Source organism: Prionailurus bengalensis, chromosome C1, assembly GCF_016509475.1.
Source record: "Prionailurus bengalensis isolate Pbe53 chromosome C1, Fcat_Pben_1.1_paternal_pri, whole genome shotgun sequence".
Lineage (NCBI taxonomy): Eukaryota > Metazoa > Chordata > Mammalia > Carnivora > Felidae > Prionailurus > Prionailurus bengalensis.
Genome location: NC_057345.1, coordinates 65,154,855 through 65,179,172, shown reverse-complemented (window position 1 = coordinate 65,179,172; position 24,318 = coordinate 65,154,855). Strand labels below are relative to the sequence as shown.

At 41.7% G+C, this 24,318-nt stretch overlaps 2 protein-coding genes across 8 annotated transcripts in view; one reads left to right on the top strand and one right to left on the bottom strand.

The window, feature by feature from the left end:
• Positions 1-7,613, top strand: part of ZZZ3 (zinc finger ZZ-type containing 3) — a 108,087-nt gene extending 100,474 nt beyond the window's left edge. For all 5 annotated transcript variants that reach the window (XM_043575308.1, XM_043575310.1, XM_043575312.1 and 2 more), the window contains 2 exons: positions 1,687-1,787; positions 2,092-7,613. In XM_043575308.1, the coding sequence (XP_043431243.1) occupies positions 1,687-1,787; positions 2,092-2,236 (246 nt within the window). In that variant the 3' untranslated portion in view covers positions 2,237-7,613. The remainder of the gene's footprint in view (positions 1-1,686; positions 1,788-2,091) is intronic.
• A 3-nt stretch (positions 7,614-7,616) lies between these two features.
• AK5 (adenylate kinase 5) overlaps positions 7,617-24,318 on the bottom strand; it is a 264,423-nt gene continuing 247,721 nt past the window's right edge. For all 3 annotated transcript variants that reach the window (XM_043575316.1, XM_043575314.1, XM_043575315.1), the window contains one exon: positions 7,617-9,006. In XM_043575316.1, the coding sequence (XP_043431251.1) occupies positions 8,938-9,006 (69 nt within the window). In that variant the 3' untranslated portion in view covers positions 7,617-8,937. The remainder of the gene's footprint in view (positions 9,007-24,318) is intronic.

The window sequence follows — 24,318 nt, the reverse complement described above, 5'->3', positions numbered from 1 at the left end:
TTGCTGGTAGTGGTATACATAAAAATACTGATGCGTGCTGTGACTGATAAACAGAAACTTAAAATTATACCTCTCATTCTCTAGTATGGCCATTAGCCATACTATATTAAATGATTTTTCCTCTTGATCTTTCCATGACCTTGCTTCTCCATTAGAAATTTTCCTAATTGGTATCTCTGGCCTTTCAAGAGGAAACTCTCCACTTCTCAAAATTTGCCCTAAGACCCAGCTGTGGCTTGTTTACTAACCTGTCGGTCACTCTAGTTGGTCTGATGATCAAAGAAACTAGAAATGAGATTTATTTCCAAAATTGTCCCGGAGACACTGAGGGCTACCACAATGCCACCACACTAAGAAGCAGGTAGATCTGCCTTTTCTTTGTTATGGGCATTAGTAATTAGGCTTCTTCAGGCTTTGAAGAATAATTCAGTAAGATAAAAGTTTAGAGAGGATTTTGTGTTCTCTTGGGTTTGGTAATGATAGCTTGTTAAGTAGTTCTGTTATACAGTTTTAACTATGGTATTAAGTCAGTGGTTCTCAATCACGGTCATTATACATTGGTCTGAGGTACCTTTAAATAGTTATTGGGGCACCTGAGTGGCTCAGTTAAGCGTCCAATACTTGACTTTGGCCCAGGTCATGATCTCACTGTTCGTGGGATTGAGCCCCCTTTGGGCCCTCCTGAGAGCAGGATACCAGGTTGGGTTTCTCTCTCTGCCTCTTCCTCGCGCTGTCTCTCTCTCTCTCTCTGTCTCTCTCAAAATAAATAAATAAACTTAAAAAATAAATAGTTATTAACACTCAAATGTCTAAATTTGCAAATGGTTTACTTGAAATTTTATTTACTTTTTAAAAGGAGTTTATTTTGGAGCAACAAGTAAGCATGAGTGGGGGAGGGGCAGAGAGGGAGAGAGAATCTTTTTTTTTTTTTTTAAATGTTTATTTCTGAGACAGAGACAGAGCATGAGTGGGGGAGGGGCAGAGAGAGAGGGAGACACAGAATCTGAAGCAGGCTCCAGGCTCTGAGTTGTCAGCACAGAGCCTGAGATGGGGCTCGAACTCACAAACCGTGAGATCATGACCTGAGCCAAAGTCGGTCGCTCAACCGACTGAGTCACCTAGGCATCCTGAGAGAGAATCTTAAGTAGGCTCCATGCTGTCAGCTCAGAGCCTGACGCAGGGCTCCATCCCACGAACCGTGAGATCCCGACCTGAGCTGAAATCAAGAGTCAGACGCTTAATTGGCTGAGCCACCTAGGCACCCCCTACTTAAAATGTTAAAAAGTCAATTAAAGTAGTAAGTAACACTTACCATGATGAGCATTGAGTAAGTAATGTATAGAATTGTTGAATCACTATATTGTACACCTGAAACTAATAGAACACTGTATCCTTACTGGAATTAAAATTAAAAAAAATTTTTTTAAAAGTAAAGTGGAACATATTGAAGGTCATCCCTTGGTTATTATAATGTACCTGTCACTCACCTGCACATTCATCTTGAATGAATGAAATTTGTGCTAGTTTGCTAGAAATTATATCTAATTTACAACCATTTTCATGTTATATTACTGTCTAGTTCCTTGGGGAGAGAGATGTTTTTGTGCACATCCTTTGTTTCCCAGCAGGAAAAAAAGGTTTTGGAAAAAAAATAGCTTAATATTTTTCTCTCTGAAACTTTTCTAGTGCGATAACTGTGGCATAGAACCTATCCAGGGTGTTCGGTGGCACTGCCAGGATTGTCCTCCAGAAATGTCTTTGGATTTCTGTGATTCTTGTTCAGACTGGTAAGTGTTTTCTTCATATTAGGTCTTCAGTTTTGACAAGTAAAGAGCTTTTCAGCCACTAGTGAATTTGATTTCCAAACTACTTAGAAAATGACCACATTTAGTGGGTTAAGCTTTGTTGTTGTAGGCAATTAAGAAATTTTCTTTAATTATACCACATCTCAAGTAAATTTCCGTTAGAGATTTTGGTGGATTAAAGAAGTGGAACTGTGAGGAAGTTTTATAATATCTACTCCAAAATGCATCCAGTGCCGTGCATTGATGTGTCTGTGTGTGTGTGTTTGTGTGTGTGTTTTCTTTGCAGCCTACATGAAACAGATATTCACAAGGAAGATCACCAATTAGAACCTGTTTATAGGTCAGAGACATTCTTAGACAGAGACTACTGTGTGTCCCAGGGCACCAGTTATAATTACCTTGACCCAAACTACTTTCCAGCAAACAGATGACATGGAAGAGAACATCGTATACTAGTCCTCTTCAACACATAGCAATGGTATCATTGTGAATTATGTGCACAGTTTGGAAAGATTCTCTGCTTTCCCTGAAATGACACTCACAGCATGACAGCTTCCTGAGTGTTCTTGTCAAGTCCAGCTCTGCACCGTTGTGGCTCTAGATCACTGTTCAGCAGCTGAGCATTCCTGGTGAGCAAAGGGTTTCCCTGGTGAATTTCTCACCACCACCTTAAAGCCTTTTAGGTGGTGATATTAAATGGGTGAGATGGAAACGAGAGCACACATTAAAGAGAGTAAATTCCAAAGGTTTCAAAGAACTCGGTCATAAATAGGATAATGAGAAGACAAAGTATTTATATTAAAACAGTTTAGTAGCTTTCAGTTTTGTGAAAATAGTTTTCGGCACAGAAGCTGACTTCTTAGACAAAGTTTTAACCAATGATGGTGTTTGCTTCTAGGATAAACACTTTAAAAGAACTCACTGTCCCAGTGGTGGCCACTGATGGCCTTTAGTAAATCGGAGCTGCTTAACCATATTGATGTCTAATTTCTTTTAACCACAATGAACTGTCCTTATTACCAACAGCGAAGCACTACAGGAGGCACTGTGGCATTGCTTCCTTGACCAGCTCATGGTGTGTGAATGTTATAAAATTGTCGCTCAGATATATTTTTTAAATGTAATGTTATATAAGATGATCATGTGATGTGTACAAACTATGGTGAAAAGTGCCAGTGGTAGTAACTGTGTAAAGTCTCTAATTCACAACATTAATTCCTTTAAAATACACAGCCTTCTGCCTCTGTATTTGGAGTTGTCAGTGCAACTCATCAAAGAAAACTGCCTAATATAAAAATCATATATATGGTAATAATTTCCCTCTTTTGTAGTCTGCACAAGATCCATAAAAGATTGTATTTTTATTACTATTTAAACAAGTGATTAAATTTAGTCTGCGCAGTGAGCAAGAGTTCACATGCATTCTTTTATACTGCTGGATTTTGTTGTGCATCATTTAAAACATTTTGTATGTTTCTTCTTATCTGTGTATACAGTATGTTCTTGAATAATGTTCATTTGTCAGGAGAACTGTGAGAAATAAACTATGTGGATACTGTCTGTTTATATTATAGAATGCTTGTTGTGACTTCCTTTTTGGTTAGATTTTGGATTTGTTTTACTAGTGTTAAAACAAAAAAAAATTTTTTTTTAGGGGGTTGCTTTACCTTTCTGTCCTTGAAAAAGAGTAAGGACTATATAGTATTATGGAAATGAACTTGAGAAGCTCTGAGAGAAGATGGTAATCTTTTCACTCAGTGTGTGCTGAGACACTAATTAAACTAGGTTACAAAAAGAACACACACCATGGTTAAAAAGGCTATTATTAATGTCCAGATGTGAAAACTATACTTGGGCTGAAAAATTTTACTCTTAATTCTTTTAGATGAAAGTAAGCCTCTTCACATGTTTAATTTAAACAGATGGTTTTTGAAAATCACTCTATTCACTGGCAATTATTATTGACTATTGGAAGAGATCACATAAGTATTCTAAGATTAAGTATTATACTCACCTAGTTTTTGGACTAAGTCCCCTGTTTTTTCCGATTTTAAGTCAAGGGAACGTTATTTAATACTCCTTCAATATGTTGTAGGGTACTAAAATCATACCTTGAATTTTTTTAACTGAGAAAAGTAATGTTATTTTAAGTACAGAACTATGAGAATTTTAAAGTAATATATTGACTAAAGATTACTGATGTTGATAAAATATATTGCATCAGGAAGAACAGGAAGTGGACTTGAGCTTTACTTCTTACCCTGGAATCAGTATTTGGGGGGAAGAAGAAGGAGTTGTTAATGTTTGGGCATTTTGATATTAAATGTTAACTGATATATGCTAGGAAATCTGCCTTCTTGCAGCAAGACAGCAGCACTTGGTAGTAACTTCTGTTTTTGTATAGAAATAATACTGATTATTGGGGGAGGACCATTCAGGTTTATTCAAAAATCCCATAAAGTATGCTTTGGAAGAGGGCTGTGTGTGATACAATTCTGATGTAAACAATACACAAAATAAATCCACTTAACTGTATTTTTCAAGAGCAAAGATTTTGAGAACTTTGAGTGGCAAAGAGGATTATTTTCTGCTTGAGTGAAGATGTGTTAATTTTGCATTTTTCACCTCCAGGCAAGTAGTCCTCCTGGCTTAAAAAGGCCCTATATGGTAATAGTAGCAGCGGTAGTAGTAGCATGAGTAGTAATATGGTGGTGGTGTTTTAATTGGCGGACTGCAGGAATAGGCAGGGCTGTCTTTTACAAGTAGTCCTTCGATCTCCTACAGAGAAGTATTGGCCTTAAGAGACAACATAGACCTACTTGTGAAAGCCTTGCATATTAAGTGGTAGGTCAGATGTAGGTCAGATGTATTTCCTGAAATACTATGTTCAAGTTGTTTGATAAGAATTGAAGGAACTTTTAGTGACACCTAAAACCACTGCTTTAAGGTTTAGGCAGAGGAGGCTTTGATCGGTGTGGTGTGCACTAATAACAAGCGCAAAACCGAGTAAGTGCTTACTATGAGCCAAGCCAGCATACAGTAGCAGATTTAATTCTCGCAACCTTAGGAGAAAGGTGCATTTGTTAACCTGTTTTCATATGAGGAGATCTAGCCAGAGAGGTTAAATAACTTGCCCAAGGTCATATGGTTAGCAGAGTGGTCCTGCTTAGATTTTAACCTAGACAGATTGCTGCAGAGTCACTACCCAATTTATGGAGCAAGAACATTCCCTTTGTGTCAGGCATCACTAAGGTTTGGAGATGGAAGTGTGTAGGGGTTGCTTTTCACTCTTTTTCCCTGGTGTGGCATGGTTCCTAGAGCCACAGACCTGAGGACAGGTCCAGGTTCATGGTACAGAATAGGAAGCAGATCCTTGGATGGGAAGACAGCACTGAGTTCTAGAAAACCACCCAGACGTATAATTTACATATTCTAATTTGACAGCAAACATGTGATCTTGAGGCTTTAGGCAAAGTGTCCTGCCTGAGACAGAATTTATTTCCATGCATGCTTGGTGCCTCTAACTTAACCTAATAGTATGCCTTACCCAGTTTCCTTCCCTTTCCCCTTGTGTTTAAATTACAGTACAGAAGACAACAGTGTACTGAGATATGAAGAACATTTTTTTTTCCAAGAAAATAGCATATCACAGGTAGTAAGGATAAATACTGTTTTGTGAAAGTCTTCTTTTAGTTATTACTATGGCATGCTATATAAACTGTATTTCTTAATGTAGGTAACAGATTTTGAAAGCCATTGTTCTAGTTGCACTGGATGGAATTGGAAGTACTTGTTTTTTTTGTTTTTTTTCCAGATAAGTGGTTTTTTCCTCCACAGAGATTATAGAGGCATTGACCTTTTAGGTTGTATTTTTATTTTTTAAACTTATGAAAATAACCTCCTGTTGATAGAATCCCAGAAAAAAAATACTTTTTTTTTTTAACTTTTTTTTTCGTGTAGCCAATTAAATGAATTTTTGAGAAGTGCTATCCCATTTAGCTCCATAAGGACAAAGACCATCCCTATCTGTGTCCCTGTGGCCTGCCTGCCTCTTAGATTTTTAATAAGTATTTAGTACTAGTATAATCAGTGTTTTGATGAGTTATATTTTTTCTCCAGAAAGGTAGGAGAGACCACGTATGTCTGAGTGTGTCTGTGAGTGCCTACGTGGGGCCCTTTGGGGGCCTGCCTCAGGAGATCTTTATAGGGCTCTGAGAGTATTGAAGAATTGCATCCTATCTTATCTGGAGGATGTTGTTCAAGCCTGGGTGGCTGAGAAGATTATGGTTTCCTCTGGGTTCCCAGTTAGGCCGTAAACCTTGGTTCTCTGCCATGTTTTTAGAGTGAAAGGGCACTGGAGTGGAAATTCTGGGTCCCAGTCCCAATTGTGAAAGTGAGGCACTCAACAAATATTGACAAAGAACCACCTTTTATTGAACCCTAGGAACTAGTAAATGATTTACATGTATTACTAACTTGTTGAATACTTGCAACCCCTCTGTGAGGTTGCTTACTATTATGTCCACTGTACAGATGAAATAACCAAGTTTCAGCGGATATAAGTGTTAGCTTTTAATAATTGTGTGTGGGATGGAGGGTATAAAGCTTTGCCCTTCTAGAGCCTTATGGTCTAATGCAGAAGAGCACCAGTAAACACATAAATATAAAATATTACATAAAGTTAGGCAGAGATAAATGTTGTGAAGAGAATAATGTTTGAAGAAAAATGGTGGAAGAATGAGGACCAGACTGTCATTTTAGATGGAATAATCAAAGAACGCTCGATGAGACCTGGACGGAGTGAGGGAATCGGCCTGTGGATAACCTGGAGGAAGAGGCGGGATAGCAACAACAAGGGTCTGATCCAGCAGAGATCTTGGCTTGTTCAGGCAACATTAAGAGGGCCCGTGTAGCTTGAGCCAAACGAGCAAGAGGAGAATGTAGTTGATGGGGTGATACAGGGTACAGAGGCAGAGCAGGTGAGGCCTTGAATGTAGACCATTGTAAAGGAGTTTGGATTGTGTTCTGATGTCTTTCACATACACACAAGGGCTTCTGCTGGGCAGAGACCTCTAAGATCCTTTCCTGCTTTAAAATCCTGTGACTTTAAAGTAGCGATGTCATTTCAAGCCATCCCGTCCGTAACACGTTTTAGCAGTCTGTTGCATCTCCAGATCCTCTTCAGGGGCAAAGCCATTTATTTACCTCTGCCGATTCTTTTTTTTTTCAAGAGGACAGCCAGCTACAGCCATAAAGGTCACGGCATCTGTTGTCTCCTATCCCGTACTCAAGCTGTCCGAGCTGTGGTAGGCATTTGCCAATATGTGGTATGTGTTTAAAGAATGTTAATCCCTACAAAGAGTCATTCTGTGTTTTTGGCATAACTGATCATTTTCACCCTCTGATTCTAATTTGCTCAAATGCTCCTTGTGCTCCCGTACAGAGAGTGAGACAACTGGGGTGGTAATAAAGTACTTGATAACTGTGTGAGTTGAAGGAACATGCCCCTTTTTGGTAATACAGGCATAATTGTAACCAAAGATATTTAATTTCTTCTTTAGCAAACACTACATTTCTGTTTAAGAATGACTGCTAGGGCAAAAGGAAACATAAAAATTACCATGTATCATGAGTACACTGAGAATTCTCTATGTAATAGCTCAGAACTGATCTACGGCCAAAATTAAAACCATATGAGCATATCATAAATCTCAACTATTAACTGTGTTTGCTTCTAATTCTGTTTGGAATAAGGCTTCAAGTGCTTTCCAGAATGATGTGAGTTACAAATAAATAGAAAAAGAGCTATGCTGTGTTCCATTTATTTTATTTGTACATATATCCATTTCAAGAAAAAAAAAAATGACTTTAAAAATACAGTTCTGTCCCAGAATTGGATCCTTATCAGCACGACCATTGAAGGGAAAAGAACGGCATGCAAACTGAAACTATGGTCATTTGTAGTGACTGAATGGAAGATGCAGTTATTCCAGTAGAATATATAAGAAGCTCTGATTTGGCAACTGATAACACAAAAGAAAACCCAAACCTCACTGGTTTGAAGCAGGGTAAAGCACAGTTTTACATATGGATATGATAAGGTTTGCACAGCCCTGGAAAAGGCCCGCATGAAACAAATACAGCACTGGGATCTGTTAAACATCATGTACTGACATGCCTCTCCCACCCACATCAGTATTGTTACTGTTACTTTCTTGTTTGGCAGTAATAAATAAATACACGATCTTATAAAATCAAAACTATAAGTTGACATTATTCCAGTGAACGCAGTAACAAATCACCTCATGCTTTACGTTATGTTTGGTCATTGGTATTAATGTATAATTGCTGAAATGCACCACCAGGTGTAAAAGAGATTAGGTTAGACAATTTATTCAATTTGTTTTCTTTGTCATATGACAGTATTCCAAGTAGTAGCCAGTTTCCTAAAAATGAATGCAGAAATGTTATTGGTGACTAGTCTGGGTTTTACAGCCTTGGAAAAGCTATACAATTTCACATTGTTTTACTTCTTATCAAATATTCAAATTTAATCATATTTCTTATCACCAGTTGGAGTTATCAGACCAGTCTCTCTGGCTCTGAGCTACTAGTGGATGAGACTTGAGGAAACAGCCACTAGAGGAGGTACCCAGGTCCCTCCCCGCCCCATGGTAAGGCCCTTTATCAGGCAACAGCATGTAAATCTTGGGGTGAGGAAGGAAAATGTGATGGGGCATTAGGGGGGCGCTAACCCCCTGTTTGATGACAGAGAAATCAAATGGTCAGACTAGCAGGTCCTGAGGGCACAACTGAACACCACGCTCTGTTCATGTACTAGCTAGCAGCTCTGAGGCACAGCTGATATGACGGAAGAGTGTGCGTGCTGGGGGTGCGGACGGCTGTCTGAATTAGGAAGAAGAGGTTAGATAATACCAAATACACCATGCATGATTTCCAGACACCTCTCGGAAAGGTCAAGCTCAGAAGCAAACAGCAATGTCAGGATCTGGGGTGGGGTAGGGATGGGGGACACAAACGGTTTAACTTGAAACAATATTGTGTTAAGGGATGAGCCTTTTAATATTTTTTTCTGTCTCCACTCTCCTTGATGTGCATGCTTTTTTTGCCTTCAGAAAATAGAGTCAATAGCTGTGCAGAGTTGAAGAAAAACTTCCTCCGGTGTCCCCTCTGCATTTACCTATATTTAAAGGGAAAAAGAAAGTCTTAAAAAATCTTTGTTAAATAAGACCATTTTTAATAATAAAAGAATTGCCTGCTCTAGGCGCCCAAACCACAGAGAAAAAAGTGAGTGGTTGTTAAAAAAAAAAAAAAAACAACTAGGTTTATCTAAATTAAAACATCAAGGAGATACCACTGCACACCTATTAGAATGGACAAAATCCAAAATGCATCAGCAAATGCCGGTAAAGATGCGGTACAGTACTCATTCTTTGCTGACGGGAATGCAAAATGGTACAGCCACTTTGGAAGACGGTTTGGCAGTTTCTTACAAAATTAAACATTCTTACCGTATAATCCAGGAATTGCACTTCTTGGTATTTACCCAGAGGAGCTGAAAACTTAACGTCCACACAAAAACTTGCACATGGATTGTTTATAGGAGCTCTGTTCATAATTGTTAAAACTTGGAAGCAACTAAGATTTCATTAGGTGAGTGGAAAAACTGTGGTATCCAGACAGTGGAATGTTATTCAGTGCTCACAAGAAATGAATTACTAAGCCATGAACAGACTTGGAGGAAACTTCAATTCCTATTACGAGGTTAAAAGAAGCCAATCTGGAAAGACTCCATACCATGCGACATTCTCAAAAAGGCAAAACTATGGAGACAGTAAAAAGACTGGGTTGTGGCCAGAGAGGAATGACTAGGTGGGACAAAGAGGACTGTTACAGTAGTGAATGGTGGATACATGTCAATAAACATTTGTCAAAATCCAAGGGTGTGAACACCAGGAGTGAACCCTAATATAAACCAGACTAATGTTGAGAATGATGTATTGATGTAGATTTCATCGATGAACCTACCATTGTGTGGGATGTGGCTAGTAGGGGAGGTCGTGTGTGTGTCTGGGGACAGGGCTACATGAGAATTCTGTACTTTATACTTTTTGCTGTGAATTTAAAACTAAAAATCGGTTTAAAACAACGAAACGTAGGTGCCTTGTTGAGGTAAAGTATTGTTAAGGCTCACGGAAAGACTAGAATTAGTTAAAAGACTTCCATGTTTTAGAGCATTTGGACAGGATGGGCATAGGGCTTTGGGTCATGGGTGAGGCGGGGGGGGGGGGGGGCTGGCGTGTAGAGAAGAAGAAAGCTGGGACCTCCACTTGCAGGTGTGCTAAGTGCAGAGTCCTCTCAGACGTTGCTGGCACACCACTGCGAGGAGCCAACAGCAGAGGAAGCAGCAGGGAGCGGACTTCCTGGGTGTTAAGGCACAACTACCCCTTCCTCTCTCAAAATGTCCCAACGTTGGGGATGCCTGGGTGGTTCTGTCAGTTAAGCGTCTGACTTGGCTCAGGTCAGGATCTCACAGTTCGTGAGTTGGAGCCCTGTATTGGGCTCTGTGCTCACACTCAAGAGCCTGCAGCCTGCTTCAGATTCTGTGTCTCCCTCTCTCTGTGCCCCTCCCCGCCTCACACTGTCACTCTCAAAAATAAACATTAAAAAAAAAGTGACCCAGCATCGTACCAGTCACCGAGGTATGTCCCAGGCACAGGAAGAGGAGACCTGGTGACCCACGGGACCCGCGGGAGGGGCGGGCAGCGAGCCTGCTGAGGTGCAACTCTCAACCTTCATCTCCACAGGTCCTCATTTCTGCGGTTGGGCTGGGCCATCTAATCTGCATATTTAACAAATTCTCCAGATGATTTCCCTGTGGGTTATCTTGGACCACACTGATTTCTTCCAATCTTGTCTACCTTCTTTGCACAAACTAGTTTCGATTTCACAACACTAGAGACTTCACAGATTCCAGAGATAGAATAAGTTCTCAAAAACAAAACACCAAAACTAAAAAACCACATTTAAATATCCTAGAAAATAGGTAGAACAGTGTTTCTAGAAGTGTCGTTTGTAATAGCCCCAAGCTGGAAAAATCACACAAGTCCATGAGCAGTAGATGGATAAATAAATTGTGGCATAGTCACAGGCTGGACTAGAATAGTGATGGAAGAAACACTACAGCTACTATGTTGAACAACAGGGATGACTCTCCCAAAGTTGTGGTGAGGGAAAGAAGCGGGTCTTGAAAGAATATGCATGCAGTGCAATTCGAGTTCTGTAAAATCCAAGAACACGCAAAGCTACATCGTGTAGGTTCAGGATCCGTACATAAGTGGTAAAACCATTAAAGGAAGCAAGAAGATGATTATGGAAGTCAGGAGTGGCTCCTGCTTGGAGAGAGGATGGAGGAGGTGACTGGGGAGACCCAGGGAGCCTCTGCCATTCTTTCCTACTTCCTGGGCCTGTGTGGTGATTACACAGTGTTTGTTTTATAATTCCTCAAACTGTACATATGGCTTTTATGCATAACCATGTGTGTGATACATCTCCCAATAAGGAGAAAATTAAAATTAAAAAAAAATTTTAAGCGCCCTCCCCCAACATGTCCTACCCCTTCCTTCTAGGAAAGTCAAAGACAGCAGTCTGCAACTTGTCTCCCTGGCTACAGGCTTTCCATCTGAGGGCAGAGATTTCGGCTTTGCCCTGTGTGTCCCTCACGGCACCTTGCCTCTTGTTTTACCTCTCCTTCCTACCAACAAACGTTTCCTGGGTGCTAACATTATGTGCTGGAGATACCAAGCTGAACAAGACAAAATGACCCTGCCTTCACAGAGCTCACAGCTCAAGAACAGAGATGAAGAGTTAACAGGAATTTATGCTGTTTCGAGGCCAGTACAGGAGCTGTGGATACAGGAACACCTTCCACCATGTTGGGAGGGCAGGGAGTTTCCTGAGGAAAATCATCATCAGCAGCAGCAGCAGCAGCACTACAGAAGCATAAGTGCTTTTATTTTTAAATAAAATATTTTTAATTAAAATGTTTTTCTACCTCTGCCCTTGCTTCACTTCCGCCCTTACTTGCTAGCTCACTTCCTTCTTCCCTCCCTCTCATCATCTCTGAAGTCTTCCTTTGCCCCCTCCCTGGCTCTCTTCCTCCCTCCCTGAGTCCCTCGCCTCCTCACTGGCTCTCATTCCATTCCATTCCATTCCATTCCATTAAAAAGTGGTTTTTTAAACAGGTAATTCTGACAGTGATCTTGGGAGGACAGATACTATCCCCATTTCACACATGACAAAACTGAGGCTCTGAAAGATGAATTAAATTTCCCAAGGTCCTACAGCTAAGTAAGTGGCAGGGACCTGGTGGAAACCAAGGTCTCTGACTCCAAAGTCCTTGCACTTCCCGACCACATTAGAATATGTCCACCAGCTCAAAATGGCTGCTTGGCTGAATTTGGTTGGGGCAACAAGGAGTGAAGCTGGAATGGTAGGCCTGTGTTGATCATAAAGAGGCTTATAGATTCTGTTACATGATAATGGGAATTACGTAAGGGTTTTTAAAGTATGAGTTGATACAATCAAACGGGTACACAGAAGCTGATAAATGTTTGCTTAGTCAAAAAATTGCAGGAGGGTTGAAGTGCAAGGCAAAGAGCACTGTAGTAGGAGCCATGATACCTGTATTAATCCCCAGTCGGCTTCAGGACTCGGACTAGACATTCATCCTCCTGGTGCCTCAGTTTCCTCCTCTGTTCTATAAAGGGACTGATGACAGACGTGTAACCTCCAGGTTCGGTTCCAGCTGTGATACCCTATGCTATTCCAAATCTCAGTTCACGTTTTTGTGGGGATCAGGCGCCCATCAGTGGGCATCAGGACTGTTGAGTTTAGTTTGGTGTTGCCAGTCAAGCTGAGCCTGGAGTGGATATGTATTTGAAGATAATGAGAGCCTTCTCTGTGGAGAGACCAGCATGTGCAAAGGGATAGAAATCTGCAAGCACCTGGAGTTTTCAGGGATCAGTGGGTCTTTGTTGGGGACAGAGCAAATGCTGCTTGAGTTGGAGGAAGGAGAACAGGAGGCTGGAAAAATAGGTCGGGAGGAGGTTGTGCCTCCATAGATTTACCTACTCTGGACATTTTCTAGAAATGGAGTCACATAGTGTATGGTTTATTTTTATTTTTATTTTTCACTAAGCACTGTCTTCATGGTTCACCCATGTTGTATAGGTGTCTACTGTGTTCCTTTTTCTGGCCCCATAATGCCTTATCTTTAACCTGCATGTACAAGACATGCTTTGGAATGCCTGCCTTCCTGACATCACTTTTCAGCAAATCTGCTGCTGCTCGCTGCCCTGCTGAACCTGCCCTTGCCTTATCAAACCCTATAAGGAGGGAAGATTGTTAACTCACTTTCCTTGGCCCCTCTCAGGTTCCCTTTCGTGTAGTGGGCATGGGTAAGAAGGTAGCGATCCATTAACACTTAGCTTATTGTTTACACTGTCCATGACATTATTAGTGGCAGGTCTCTGGTCCCCCTGTTCAGTGGATTCTCACACGGAGAATATTTTAAAAGAACAATAAGGGACTTTTAGACATTTTCATATTACTCCTGGGTAAGTCAAAAGAAATGGGAAAGAACCAATTTACTAAGTGCATTTTAAGTTACAGAAACTATTCTCAGTGCTTACAACTTTAGCTAATTTAAACCCACTAACAGGGTGCCAGTGTTTAACACCCTTAGTGAACAGATAAGAATCCTGTAAACTGGGGGCGCCTGGGTGGCTCAGTCAGTTAAGCATCCAACTTCGGCTCAGGTCATGATCTCATGGCTTGTGAGTTTGAGCTCCGTGTCAGGCTCTGTGCTGACAGCTCAGAGCCTGGAGCCTGCTTCGGATTCTGTGTCTCCCTCTCTCTCTGCCCCTCCCCTGCTCACGCTCTGTCTCTGTCTCTTAATAATAAATAAACATTAAAAAAAAAGAAAAAGAGTCCTGTAAACTGTTTTGTGTGAAGGGGACTTCCTCAGTAATTGAGCAAACTTAAAAGACCCCCAATTCTGAATCAGCAGAGTCAGAATGTATGAAGCTTTAATGTATTTCATTTAATTGAAACCTAGGTAAGTGGATGTGCTTTTGACTTTAAGAACCTATCTTTTTGAGTCAAAGACTTAATATAAAATCCTGCAATAAGTGATCAGTAGAGGAAGTATTTTTTTTAACAATAAAAGGAAAAAAAAAAGCTACCAGCAAGTGAACAGGAAATAGGATTGAATTTCTGAGTTTTCACCTGACTTCTCAAAGGAGAGCAGTCAGTGATAATATTTCCCGCAGTCAGCAGAACATACTGCTAAATTAGGAAAGTCGTTACACTGCCTTAGGAATTGCAGGCTTTGTCTACTCCTTCTCTTTCATTCTGTGAAGTGAATCTGCAAACCATAAAACGGCTAGTTCCAACACTGCCCAGGTCTAGTTGTGTTTCTCCTGAATTTCCCACGCTGTGACAAACAGGGCTGGAGTTTTAGTTTTGTTTTTCATGTATCAGCGCCATGGGGCTTCTGAGACTGACCCAGGCTGCCACTGGTTTACGACTGTTGTGTGCACCACCTTCTCACTCTTTTCATCTTGTCCTCTGAGCCAGACGGAGCCTCACACCGCAGGGATCCCTCACCACCAGACGAGGCTCCGCAAAGGCAAAGCCCTTAATATGCAGCACCTGCGTGCTGTCTGGGGCCAAGCATCGGATGCATTCTTCCAAAGTTAGGGTTATGTAAATGACGCTTCCGGGACTCCTCCAATTCACATATCCAGTCGGGACACAGATTTCTCCTTATTCTCAAAGCCTTAGGAAGCAAGAGGGCTATGTATACCTTTACTTTAGAGAGCTTTTAGGACAAGTGCTAGCAACAATTTTAGGCTGATTTATAATCTGCATATTAATGGCTTCTCTGTACATAGGATTTTCCAAAGCACAAGCATTTAAAATCTTTCCTTCTTTTTCCTCTTCCTCCCAATTTTGCCTGAAGTTTAAATTTGGCTGGCAGCTCTTTTCATAGACATCCACAAAATTCTAAAAACATATCTGATCAGTCATTTCCCTGTTTAAAATACCAGCAGTATTTAGTTGGAACTTTCTAAGATGGTCTAGAACTGTACTATCCAATGCAGTAGCCATAGGGGGCTTCTGAACACTTGAAAGGCAGCCAGTACAACTGAGGAGCTGACTTTTTAATGCTATGTAGTTAAAATCAATCTAACTTTTAAAACTGGTACTTGGACTCCCTTATTAGAAAATTCAAAAATATATTGGAACAACTAGATTATGTGAGATCTGCCATTTTAACCACAGATTTTAAGGAATATAAATACGATCTATTTCTGATGAAAATTTAGCATCTGAATTGTGTTATGCTTAAGTACTGGATTTTGAAGACATATTAGAAAATAAAGTATCTCATAATTTTTATATTGATGGCATGTTGAGAAGCTAAGACTTAGGATATCAGGTTCAATAAAATCTATTGTCAAGGTCATTTCATTTGGTTCTACTTATTTTTTTCTTGTTAATGTGACTACTAGGAAATTTTAAATCTATGTATGTGGCCCACGTTCTATTTCTGTTGGACCATGCTGGGCTAGCAAATTTGTTGAATGAAGGAGGAATGAATGAATGGATTCAGGTCCTTCATGGTCTTGCTTCAGCCTTGCTTTCTGGTCTAGTGTGTTACTGCTTTCGTTCATCGGCTCTGCACTAGCTACATCTTGTGCTAACATTCTTGGGCTCTTCCATGTGTCAGTGCCTTTGTCTCCTTCTCCTCTGTCCGTTATGAACTTGTATTCATCCTTTAGGACCTGTTCAAATGTCGTCTTTTCTCTGAAGCCCTCACCTACCTTTCCAGGTTCAGTACTCCCAAAGGCCCAGAACATCCTGTAAATCTTATTACTATATTTACCACTTTGCTGTGGTGCAGAATTTCATGGGTGTCTTTTCCTCTTGGAATTCCTGGCATTAACCACCATGCTTTGGACATCAGAGATGCCCCAGTCTTCTGTTGGCTTCTAGAATCCACGGCAGGGGCTCCTGGAGACGTTGTGAGTTAAAGTGAAGCCCAGTGAATGGACTGCCCTGAGCTGGCCAAAGGCAGAGCCTGCCACGTGACTGGAGCAACCACAGGGGAAGGAAGTCAAGAAAGTGAATAGAAGAGCACAGGGTCTGGAGTTCTCTTCTGCCTACTGTTCTGGCAGGATGCAGACACACACTGAGCACAACTCATTTCAACAGGACCACAGGGGAGCAAAGCAGATTGCACTGAATCAAAAGCTCTTTGCGGGGAATCTAGTGCAGGCCTGACAGGAAGGGCGGGGGGTGGAGAGACTAGTCAAGCAGAATAATGAAGAATGAGTTTCTTAAGACTCTGGGAGACAGATGGAAGATTTATGCCTCATTTGTCAGGTGAGAGGACAGAACCTTGGGGCTCCTTGAAGTCACCTGCCCTTTCGTGCACCTCTTTTTACTGGGCAGGCAGGAAGATGGAGAGCTGTCTCCAAACCCAGGCTGCTACTGGCACTCACCCAGGGCAGCTCCAGCCCGAACCTGGCACGCTTCACACTCAGAACCGAGAAGCAAACTCAGCGGGGGAGGGGCATTGATAGAAGAGGCCAAATAGCCAGGAACTGAGAAGTCCAGAAGCTTTTCTGCATTCAAAAAACTCTTCTCAGGGGGACATGGAGAGAGAAGGAAGTGCAAACAAATGGGTTAAAAAAAGACTGCTTAAAATAGCTCAACAATCTCTCCTACTAGACACAAAAGCCTAAATAAGGGTGTTCCAGTTCCTGCACAGTTGTTAGTAGTAGACAAAACAACCAAACTAGAAACAAACCGGTTGAACAAATTATAGGATATCCATGTTATAGAATATTACATGACTACTAAAAAGAAAACACTGTGACATCTGTATTGGCTTCCAGAGAAATGTGTACAGGATAGTATTTTCATGAAATCAGAACTTTCCACCATGGGGTATGTGTATTTATACAAAGTAGATTGGTCAGGGTCAAAGAATGAGAGAGAGAGAGAGCGTGTGTGTGTGTGTGTGTGTGTGTAGGGGGCGGGGGAGACAGAGAGAAAAGGAGGAGGAAGAGTAGGATTGGGGAGGGAAGGTAGAAAGATACACAATAAACTGTTCACGCTGGTTATTCGAGGGGAGTAAGGTTGGAGGTATTAAGGCATTGCTAATTGTTTTATTTATATATACATTTATACACACATACACACTTCTACTCCTTGCTTATTATATGAAGTACTTATTACTTTAGTAATTTAAAAAAATCCTTTGAAATAAGGATTTGAAATAAGCCACCAATGTGAACACTTGACAGTTTTAACACAGCTGGGACCACTGAATCACCTGCTAATGCTTTTCTCTCCTTAGTCTGTTTGATCTTCAGAGAATCTGAAGAGAAACCCCCTCTCACCTCCTGCGGCATAGGATCTGGTGAGCACCCCTTGCTACAGCCTCTCCCAGTTTCCCACCAAAATACCCATGGAGACCCAGAAAAAGATGAATGGCTACAGAATTCTGAAAACTTGGATTGCTACCTGTTGCCAGTGGATTTAGATTCCATAATCTGCTCCTGACTTAGAAAATGACCAGAAAAGCAGGAATCTGCCATTCTGCTATGTGGTTACGACTTTCAAAGACAAGAGTGGTTCTCCCTAAGTCCCACCAGGACATCTTTTTCTAAATCTAATTTAAGATTGTATTACCAAAAGAACAACTAAAGAGAGAGGGGGTAACATGTCCCGAAGGATGGATCCTGACGCAGGAGGGGAAGCAGGAAGAGGCATAGGAGCAAGTGCATCTCGGGGTGGTAGTGGTCCCTGCTCAGCACGCCTCAACCCCCAAATCCCACATTTGGTGTGAGCCTCCCTGATGCACTCCAGTGTGCCTTCCAGCATGAGATCCAACAGGACCAGACCTGAGTGCCGCTGGTCCTGAAGCACACATGAAGTGAGATTAACAATCACCTGCACATCATGTGGGCCATGAGATTCCCTTCCACCCCACCTCCTAATTGAAGGACACAGAAAATTATAGTTTCCAAAGATGGTTGCAACAATATCTCCCACCCCACATACTCTTCTGAATATGACCTTGCTACTCACTCATCAGGAGACGAACTATAATCCCCTTCCCCTTGAACCTGGGCTGGCCTTAGGGACATTCTTAGAACCAATAGAATGCGGTAGAAGTGAGGCTGTGTGATCTCGGCGTGGCCAGAAGAAGCCTTGCAGCTCCTGACTTGGCCTTTGGGAACATTCACTCACTGGAGGCTCCCGTTGGGGCACCACCCTTTGGAACCCAGGAGCAGTCCTGTGAGAAGTGCAAGCCGTTCTAGAGAGGTCACGTGCAGGTGTCTGGCTGTTCCAGCTAAGCCAGCCCGGTTCAGGCACCAGACATGTGAATGAGGTTCCATCTTTGAATTGGACATAGCAGCCCTCTCCGTGGGAGCCCCCAGTTTGAGTCATCCCAGCTGAGCCCCAAATGCCATGGAGCCAAGAAGTACCATCCCTACTGTGCTTTTTCCAAACTCCCAAAGCACAGAAGCCACAACTACCAAGTAACGGCTGTTGATTTATGCCACTAAGTTGTGGAATGGCTTGTTACACAGCGATAGATAATCAGAATATAGAGGATGTGTAAACTTAAACAAACTGAGGTTTCTAGGGGGGAACAAAACTAGAAATAGACAAAGGGCACACTATTCCAGAGATTCAGAAGGAAAGAAGATCTCTGATAATCATATAATATAGAAAATAGAAAAGTTTTAAATACAATTTTTTGAATACTCAACAATAAATACTTATTGAGTAGTTTTTTTTTTCTCATGTGCCAGGCATTATGCTACACTCTGGGAATAAAGGTGTGAACAAGACAGACCTAATTCTTGCCACTACAGAATTTACTTTCCATTGGTGGCCACAGACATGTAAAGAAGTAATTATAATGAAGCATGATAAATACAAAGATGGAGAAAGAAACAGTGCTATACAAACACACAGGAGGGAAAGTTAATGGATACTACTGCTAGTTTAAACTGTATGTAAGAAGACATGGCTGCTATGAAGTAAGAGCAGGCAGTCATGAAATGAGAACAGGCTTGGTGAAAAGGCAACAGCATAAGAAGAAAAGAATGAGCCGGGCAAACAGAAAACACACATGAGAATTAAGGTAAATACTGGTAACTAGGGAGCAGGAGCAATAGTGTGAAAAGCTGAACCAGAATGGTGGAAGACACATTTGGGTTTTTTTCCTAGAAAGTCAAGAGCACAGAAATGAAAACCACAGAGTGGGTTATAGATTGAGAACTGTGCTGTCCAATGCAGAAATCACTGCCATGTGTTGCTCTCGAGCACTTGAGGTGTGTGGCTACTCTGAACTGAGCTGTGCTGTCAGCTCAAATACACACTGGATTTCAAAGACTTGATAACAACATCAGCATCACCCGTTTCTTTTTCCTGTTTAAATTTTTTACAAAACATTTATTCATTTTTGGGAGAGAGAGAGACAGAGCACAACCTGGGGAGGGGCAGAGAGAGAGGGAGACACAGAAACTGAAGCAGGGTCCAGGCTGTGAGCTGTCAGCACACAGCCCGACCTGGGGCTCAGAACCACAAACCAAGAGATCATGAGCTGAGCCCAAGTCGGATGCTTAACCGACTGAGCCACCCACGTGCCCCTCTTTTTAGTGTTTAAAATATGGCTACTAGAAAACTTAAAATTGCATATATGGGTCACATTATATTTCTCTAGGACAGAGCTAATATAGAAGGAACAGAGTGAGATCTAAGAATTTGATGTTTTTGAGGAGTTTTGAGGAGAAAAAAGGAATAAGGTACATAAAAAATAATCAAAGAATAATTACCCCAAACTCTCAAGTTAAACAAAAAAAGGTGTCTCTGCCAGTGGGAATCGGTGAAGTGAGACTGATATCTGGACAGAAGTTTTGAATGACATGGAAAAACTGAAAAAAAAAAAACCTTTAAAGATACCAGCTGAAAAAAGTTGACTTCTGAATTTGTCTATGGCTTTTCCTCCATAACACTAAATGCTTGAAAACAGTGGAGCATGTTTTCTCCATTTTGATAGAAATATATCATGACCTAAAAGTTTTATATTCAGTGACACTAATATGTGTGTATAAAGCCACTAAAGCAATATTCTCAGATGTTCACAGAAAAATTGAACTAAAAACTAATTTGAGTTATTTTAGCCAACCGAAGGAAGAATCAAAATTAAGAACTCAAGGGGCGCCTGGCTGGCTCAGTCAGTTAAGGGTCTGATTCTTACTCTTGATCTCGGCTCAGGTCATGATCTCATGGTTTGTGGGATCGAGCCCCAAGCCGGGGTCTGTGCTGACACCTCAGAGCCTGCTTGGGATTTTCTCTCTTCCTCTCTTTCTGCTCCTCTCCCACTCACACACATTCTCTCTCTCTCTCAAAATAAATAAACTTTAAGGAAAATTTAAGAACTCAAGTACAGAGAATTCCAAGTATAAAAGTAATTTTGGGTTTTCCTTTACTTGTGTTGGACTGCACACTTAGGGATCCAGCCCATTAAGGGTTATCAAGGGGTGAAGTCTGACCTTAGGTGCCTTCTGCCTCCACTCCTTCCATGGTAGTGCCAGCAGCTGCATTTCTCATTCTTTATCTCTGGGTTCACAAGAAGTCCCCTGTTAGGTTGCATGACTACCCAGAACAACAATGGGTGTTGCACTATTTCAGGACTTACTAAAAATGGCTAAACTCTTTATGAAGTTGGGACACTGTAGCAGAAAAATTGCCCAACAAGAAACTTAATTTCTCCTCTATAAAAGCAGAGAGTTGCCAAGGAACTCGATTTCCTGCATCTGTAAAACTGCATGTGTAATGAGTCATTGGCCTCTTTTTTTTTCTTTTTTTTTTTTTTTAATTTTTTTTTTTTCAACGTTTATTTATTTTTGGGACAGAGAGAGACAGAGCATGAATGGGGGAAGGGCAGAGAGAGAGGGAGACACAGAATGGGAAACAGGCTCCAGGCTCTGAGCCATCAGCCCAGAGCCCGACGCGGGGCTCGAACTCCCGGACCGCGAGATCGTGACCTGGCTGAAGTCGGACGCTTAACCGGCTGCGCCACCCAGGCGCCCCTTTTTTTTTTTTTTTTTTAAGTTTATTTATTTATTTTGAGAGAGAGAGGGAGTGGCACAGGGGCAGTGAGAGAGGGGGACAGAATCCCAAGCAGGCTCCTCACTGTCAGTGAGGAACCGGACACAAGGCTGATCCCACGAACTGTGAGATCATGACCCGAGCAGAGATTGAGTCAGACGCTTAACTGACTGAGCCACACAGGCGGCCCCTCCTTTTTTTTTTTTTTTTTTTAATTAAGACTAATAAATAGCCCAGGGACAGTTATCATCTGTTATCAAGCCCTCTTCATCTATGGCCTGGGGTGTTTCTGGGCTGATTATACCATGAATAAAAAGTATGAAACAAGTGGAGAAAAACAAATGTAAGAAATATATCAAGATGTTCCTTAGTTAGGTTATCTTTGGACGGAAGAATTCTTATCTTTATACTCCTAGATTTTAAAGTGTATTTCTTTTTTAAAAGTAGCTGTTACTTTTATAGTTAGCAAAAAGAGAAGTTTGAAATATCAGTTTATACAATTCTGCATATGCCACTGGAGGTAGCTATTTCTGGCGTTTCTCCAGCTTACAACAAGCCCTTCTCTTCTGGGAATACCTTATCCCCGACCCAGTTCCCAGGGAGGAGTCCCAGGCAGCCATGTGTGTGTATATGGGTCAGGTTTTAATGCAAATGCTACCTCCTCGGAGACTTTCCCAACACACCCACCTAAAATACTCACCCCCAACACCTTAGTCTGTTTTGTTTTATGCATAGAGATGATCCTATCAGCAATTATTTTACTTTCTTATGTGCCATTTTTACCTTTTCAGTGAGGGGTTTATCTTGGTTATTGCTGTGTCCCCAGCAACGAGAACAGTATCTGACATGCAGTGCGCACTCAACAAAGTATCACACAACAAATGACCACACCTGCCTGGCCAGAGAGGAGCAGGGAGAAGGCTGTGAGCAAAGCAAAGCAATTCACAACATTTCTGCCTGAATTTGGAGCTGTTGTGCTCACATGTGGACGCAGCGCTTGTAGGGTGGCCATATTCTGGCTTCTGGGCCAAAGAAAGAAAAATCCGGATGACGAGAGAAGAAGGCATGTGTGAAAAGCAAGAGAGACCTGGTCCCACAGCCTTCTTGGGCCTGCTGTGTTTCAGCTGTGGACTGCATAGCTTATCATCAAGTTTTGTGTTTTGGGTCAGGCTGGAGTTGGTGGCTCTTATCTACAAGCAAGGAGCCCTAATCGATAGATCTACAGCTACAATCATGTTTTAAAAATTCATAGCACTAAGATTTGGAGGAAACAGGGACACCTGGGTGGCTCAGTCGGTTAAGCGTCCGACTTCAGCTCAGGTCCATGAGTTTGAGCCCTGCATCGGGCTCTGTGCTGACAGCTCAGAGCCTGGAGCCTGTTTCAGATTCTGTGTCTCCCTCTCTCTGACCCTTCCCTGTTTGTGCTCTGTCTTTCCCTGTCTCAAAAATAAATAAATATTTAAAAAAATTTTAAGTAAACATCAAAAAATGTCTTTAAAAAATGATTTTGAGGGGCGCCTGGGTGGCTCAGTCGGTTAAGCAGCTGACGTCGGCTCAGGTCATGATCTCGCGGTCCATGAGTTCGAGCCCCATGTCGGCTCTGTGCTGACAGCTCAGAGCCTAGAGCCGGTTTTGGATTCTGTGTCTCCCTCTCTCTGACCCTCCCTTGTTCATGCTCTGTCTCTCTCTGTCTCAAAAATGAATAAATAAATAAATAAATAAATAAATAAATAAATAAATAAATAAAGTTTTGGAGGAGATACTCTAGAATGTTTGCCTCTGAGTGGTGGCTCTACCTAGTTTTTATATTTTCTAAAATAAGTTTGTATTACTTTTATGATTAGAAAATAATATAGGGGCGCCTGGGTGGCTCAGTCAATTGAGTGTCCAACTTGTGATTTCAGCTCATGTCATGATTAAGCCCTGGGTTAAGGTCATGGGATTAAGCCCTGAGTTGGGCTCTGGCTAAGCATGGAGCCTGCTTAAAATTCTCTCTTTCTCTTTCTCTCCCTCTCTCCCTCCCTCCCTCCCTCCCTCCCTCTGCCATTGTCTCTGCCCCTCTCCGTGCCTTGTGTGCACACTCTTTCTCTCAAATAAAAAAAAGAACAAAAATCTATAATCTTCTTATATAGAAAGAATATAAGGTGATAGGCCTGGAGGAGTCCAGGAGGTCCTATTCTGTCCATCCATCTTAGTTTAGGATGAAGAAGGGAGAGGTTACACAGTGAAATCACTCACCCAAATTCACAAAGCTCCTTCACACAACACATCAGGCTTTCTGAGGTCCAGAGCAGTATTTTCTCCACCAAAGGTCTTTGGCCAGTTGCTGTGCTTTTTACCCTAAATTGCTATATTTCAGTTTTTATTCCTTACTGCCTGCCTGCCTGCCTTCCTTCCTTCCTTCCTTCTTTCCTTCCCTCCTTTCTTCCTTCCTTATTTTCTTTCTTCTTAAATAATGAATCCTCTCACTCAAGGTAAAATAAACGCTTCCTTTTAGGGGTTAATTCTAGTGAGTGGGCGTGGCTATCCTACTGCTGTGTTGGGACAGTTTCTATGGCAGCTGTCCAGACTCATAGGAAAGCAGTGCCACGGTTGATTAATGATGTCTGCCCTGAGCACATGGAGAAGAGAGTGGATGAAGAAAAGCTCTGTTTCTCAGATGCAGAGCAAAGCTGCCTTTATGAGACAGGGAAAACACTTGGAAAGTCAGGGGATCCATCTGTATCACGTATGCCTCTATCCCCTGGTTTATGTTCTAAGGAGTTCTAACTGTGTTGTATAATGATGGCATAATAAAGGCATAAATAGTAAGGCAGTGGCTGTGCAAATTCCCCTTTACTTTTTGGGTACCTTTGTCTGAAATTGCATTGCACTTTTTTCAACTAGCTGGCGGCCAAAAGGGCTGACCGTCGTTAGGCAGGGGTGTCAGCCGATGGGTAACTGGGCAACACGGAGGCCTGAAGGAAGTGCTTGTGCAGGGTGGTCTATTTCTGGGCTGGCCCATGACGTGTCTCTAATTCCTAAGTGAATTTCACTGAACTACTGATTTGTCTTGCTTGCATCTAGAAGTACATTCACCACTCCTACCTAAGTTTTAAGAAAACTCCTTAAATGATCCAAGAACCCACCTGGATGGTATGCGACCCTGCCTTGGGCTCAATAAACCAACGAGATGGGGAGGAGGTGCTAACAATCCAAAGAACATCAAACTGTCACTTAGAATCCAGGGGGAGATGAAGCTGTTGCAAGATGCCAGGGCAGAGAACTAGAGACCAATTTCCCTGATGAA